Here is a 4,619-nt window from a genome sequence, read left to right as displayed (position 1 = left end):
TCTTCATCTTCCTCCTCGCCTCCACGGCCGGCCAGGTCGATGTCAAGGATGCCGAGGACACCCAAAGGTGTTTATTACCGAGGGCCTCGGCAGGAGGAGCAGACGATATCCACCCCCACCTGAGGGGCTTGGCATCGCCGCTCATCGGCCGCTCGCCGGTGCCACACCTAGTCACCGGGAGGAAGAGGTACCTGATCCTCTCTGAATCACATCCGCTCGAATCATCCTTCCCCACCCCTCACCACCTCGGGCGGCCGGCAGGAGAAGGACGAACAGAGCGAAGACGTAAAACAGAGAAAGGGAGCAGACCTTGGGCTTATTAATGGAGATCTCTGAGGCAGAACCAGGTGCCGCCATCTCCGACCGCCGGCCACCACAACCAACCGCACCAGATCTTGCCTAGAAAAGATGGCACGCTACTCCAAAACCACGGCATCTCGCCGAGAAACCTATCTCTACACCAACCTACTACTCCGGTGCGTCCCCCTCCCCATCTCCGGCCAGTAGAGCCGCCGGAGAAGGGTTGGGTTCGGCCTGGTCTTCGAAAGTCAACGAGCAGAACAAGGGGTGGGGGGAGAGGGGGTGGGAGAGAAGAAGGGGCGGACAGTGCTTTTTCTAGAGTGTTCGATTTGTCCTTTGGGAGCAAAGTTCTTTGTTACTGCTTTGTACTATCTTGCGTGAACAGAAACAAGTATGAAATGCAGGCTGGCTCAGCTCAATTCACACGTTAGATGACGCAAACTTTCAGCGTTTAGCTCGGGTCCCAGGCCAAATTCAGAACTGTCCCGAAATGTAATGTCGGATTCTCTGTTCAAAATTGCCAGTATACTGTGAAATGGGGGTTGAAGTAAAGAATGATAAGAATTATCATTTCAGTTTTGATCTATACAAAAGAATCAATAGAATTTCTATCTACACCGATCTGTCAGCTACTAGTAGTGTGAGCGAGTGAGTTGATTAGAAGAGTTTCCCGGCGAATTCCTTGATGTCCTCGTCCCTGACGCACGGCGAGGCCATCTTCCTGAACTGCTTGAGGTCGGACAGGCTCCGGCCGAGCTTCAACGCAACCTTTGTCGCAAACAACTCGCCGCCCTCCCTCCGCTCCACGTCGGGTTCGTTGAGGTTAGCCTCAATGTCCTCCTGGATCTTGCGGTAGAACCCGGCGCAGTTGCGGAGCAACTCGAAGAGCATGCCCATCTGCCCGCCGTGCTCCACCGTGTTCACTGACGCCGCCAGCGCGCCGCCGATGACGGCAGCGCCTGTCGCCCACGTACCAGCCTCGCCGGTGCCGATGAACACCGAGGCGAGCGCGGCCGTGCCGGCCAGCGCCGGGCCAGCCACGGCGAGGCCTCTGTTGAGGTTCAGAACCAATTTGCCCACCGTGAGAAACTCGTTCTCATCCTTGGCCTTGATGACCCGGAGGAGGCCTCGCATCTCGTCCTCGAGATCTTGGGTCCAACCGTTGCCGGAAGCGACCGCGACTCCGCCGCGGCGGCCGAAGCTCTTGGACTTCTTGGGCTGCGTGGACCGACGGCTCGGCCACCACCGCGTGGGTTCGACAGCCTTGGGGAACTTCTCGAGCATACCGGGCAATAGCGGCAGCGGGTAGGCCGCGTCGAGCGCGAGCACCCGGTCCATGGCTTCCTGCACGTCGGCCTTGGTCGTCGGCACGCTGAGCGCGATCGCGGCGCGGACTTCCCGCTCCAGCTCCCTCCACAGCCTCGTGGCGTTGCGCTGCTCCTCGGCGAGCTGCGAGGGCTGGATCTTGTTGACTGCGGCCATGGTCACGGCAGCGGTGGCCAGGAGGACGCCCGCGGAGGCCTTGAGCGCGACCATGGTCGGCGCGGCGGGTGCGAGCGCGGCCATGGCGGAGGCGGCGAGCGTGAGGGAGTTGGTGGAGTGGAGCAGGAGGTGGTTCCAGTTGTCACGCTGCCTGCCGATGATGTCGTGCATCTCGGCGCGGTCCGCCGCGGCATCCGCGATCGCACGGAGCTTCTCCAATGAGACGACAGCCGAAGGGGAGGCCGGGACGCGCGGCGTCTCGATCCAGTTGACCTGAAGGTTGAGGTTTTCCTGTGTGGTGTGAATGCCGGAGGGCACGTGCAGGGCGGCGCGGCAGGTAGCGACGCTGCTCCGCCGTGGCCGTGGCCGCGCGGCGGAAGTAGAAGGAGAGGAGGTAGACGGGGCCAAGAAGAGGCGCTGAGCCTGGAGTGCCGCCATGGCTCGAGTTCTGCGTGTCGAAGGTTGTTGCTTCCTTTGCTTTGCTTCACTGGAGACTGGAGCGGATTTCGATGGCGAAGTGGCTTCAAGCTTTGCTGCTGCTTCCGTGTAGATGATGAACGACGAAGAGGATGTGGGATTGGGATGGAGGCGCAGTGGTATTTATAGGGGTGGGTGGGTGATGTTTGACTGGGTATATTATGAAGAGTGTTTCGATCGAAGACAATATCCACGAGACCGTTTCTGCGGAGGGAATCAGTACTAGTTCAAGCCAAGCAGGTCACCGTGTACTACCCTGGTCCATGCATGCATGGATAATCCACCACAAATTACACTCAAACACACTGCTATTTCTTGTTTTTGGTAAAAATATATATTAATATCGTGAAGATACCAATTATATATATCCTCTATAACAACATAGTATCCAAATTACAATACGGATGCACACAACTAAAAACAAAAAAAATAGAAATAACTAATTCATATTCATAGTCGAAGTTTTATAAGTTTGACTAATTAAATGCTTCGGTTAGGACAGAACAACTATCCAACATGTGACCGAATACCCTACGGAGTCTCTTCAATCCTTGAGCCTCTCTCCAGATCGCACCCCCCCCCCCCCCCCCCCCCCCCAATCACCGGCAGCCATTGTCAACACCCGGATTTTTAGGTCCAGATACCTATTATGTCATTCATCGCAATCCCAGGATAATGTTGTTGCGAGGCATAATAGTCGAATATCACAGTCATTATTATTACAAGCCATAATGTCTTACAATCTTGAATCACATGATTCATCTTACATAAATAGTTGATCTATCAATCAACATACATACACAAGTTCATACATAGCGGAAGCGTAATAGTAAAGGGACTCTCTAGTCCACAGGCCAACTTTTGACGTCAGAAACCCCTAGTTGTCGTAGGCGTCCTGCTGGTCATCCTCGTGATAGTGTTTCATCATTCCAAGGTTTCAAATTCAACCATTCATATGTTCCCATCTAGAGTAGTCAAGTTTTAGTATTTTAGCACTAGCACTAATCGTGAGGGGTGCTACATTGCTTTGCTATCTATAAGACTAACTTTGCTACTCTAGTAGTTTGATTCACCTATACCATTTGAAATCAATCTTTGGAAACACAACAAGTAAGACTTGTATGGTATAAATGTAGGATAGGATTGTATGAAGAAAGATAAGAATTCTAGTGCCTTGCCCAAGGAGGGAATGATTATTTGAGAGAATGATTTAAATGAGGTAAATCACCTCATACTATTTTATAATTCCCCAAATGATTTAAATCTCCAAATATTCATATAGGAGTGTTTGGACCAGAGGTGCAAACATCACATGAATTCATTTGGGACAATATTTAAATGAAGTAAAATACTTCATATGACTTACATAATATATTTGGACAATATCACTTAACTAAACTAGCCATTTGGTCCATTAATTAATCTAGGGCATGATCATGCAAAGTGACCACACCATTTTCTTGCAGAAACAATTAGTGTAAGTCAAATGTGAGCTATAGGAGTTGGAATTAATTAAATATCTATTTTGGTTGATTTTTAATAATTATTTGAATATGAAAAAGTCCCTGCATTCTTATTTTTATCATTTTATTTCCACAACAGATCTCGAGGTGAGACCAGTGGCATAATGTAGATCTTTTACTAGCTTTCCAAATATATAAAGTTGGTTAAATTTGGCCAAGGCAAACAGATTCTATGAATTTTCAAAGTTGGGTTCAGTATTGAATTCAAACTAAATTTATTAAACGAAATTTGAATTAAACGGGCTGGCGGGAAGTGCTAACGGGCCAGGTTTTTAAATTAACGGCCTGCTCAGCCCAACAGCGCATCCAGTGCGAGTGGGCCGCCTGACAGCGTGGGTCCCGCATGTCAGCGGCTCTTTAAACCCGAAACGGTATGGAGCATCGCGGTACGTTGGATTAGAACTAGATCGAACGGCTCACGCGTGTCGTCGTCGACGGCGAGAGAGAAGCTCGCCGGCGGCGCAGGTAGGGGTCGGAGGGCTTACGGTGGCTCCAGCTAGGGTTGGCAATGTGCTTGACGAGGTTGTAGACGACGGCGAGGCTCCTGGTAGCAGTGGCGTCGTCAGGGGCGGCCTCCTTCTCCGGCGATTGCTGCAGGGCTTCCGCGGCAGTGATGCGTCGATTGGGCGGCGGCAGTGGCTAATCGAGCATGGTGAGGTGCTTAGGAGGTCGAGGAAGGAGAGGGGAGTGTTGTGGTGTGCTCTGATCGACGGATGGATGCCTCCTTTTATAGGCGCGCGTGGGTGCTGAGGTGCTGCGGCAATGGCGACAAGGGCGCGGCGTTTCTGGTGGGCTAGCGAGCTAGGCGTTGGTGCCGTGGTGTTCACGACGTCACCG

At 52.0% G+C, this 4,619-nt stretch overlaps 1 protein-coding gene across 1 annotated transcript; it reads right to left on the bottom strand.

The window, feature by feature from the left end:
* Positions 1-845: 845 nt before the first annotated feature.
* On the bottom strand, positions 846-2,337 carry LOC127310434 (probable F-box protein At4g22030). Its single transcript, XM_051341114.2, has one exon. It carries the CDS (start codon positions 2,218-2,220, stop codon positions 958-960), a length of 1,263 nt encoding a protein of 420 aa, XP_051197074.1. The 5' UTR covers positions 2,221-2,337; the 3' UTR covers positions 846-957.
* Positions 2,338-4,619: the final 2,282 nt, after the last annotated feature.

The sequence above is a fragment of the Lolium perenne genome, chromosome 6 (assembly GCF_019359855.2).
Source record: "Lolium perenne isolate Kyuss_39 chromosome 6, Kyuss_2.0, whole genome shotgun sequence".
Lineage (NCBI taxonomy): Eukaryota > Viridiplantae > Streptophyta > Magnoliopsida > Poales > Poaceae > Lolium > Lolium perenne.
The sequence above is the reverse complement of the archived record's forward strand: the minus strand, read 5'-3'. Positions and strand labels throughout refer to the sequence as shown.

Bases quoted from the DNA above. Each gene is read 5' to 3' on its own strand.
- LOC127310434 (XM_051341114.2), bottom strand. From the start codon at position 2,220: ATGGCGGCACTCCAGGCTCAGCGCCTCTTCTTGGCCCCGTCTACCTCC.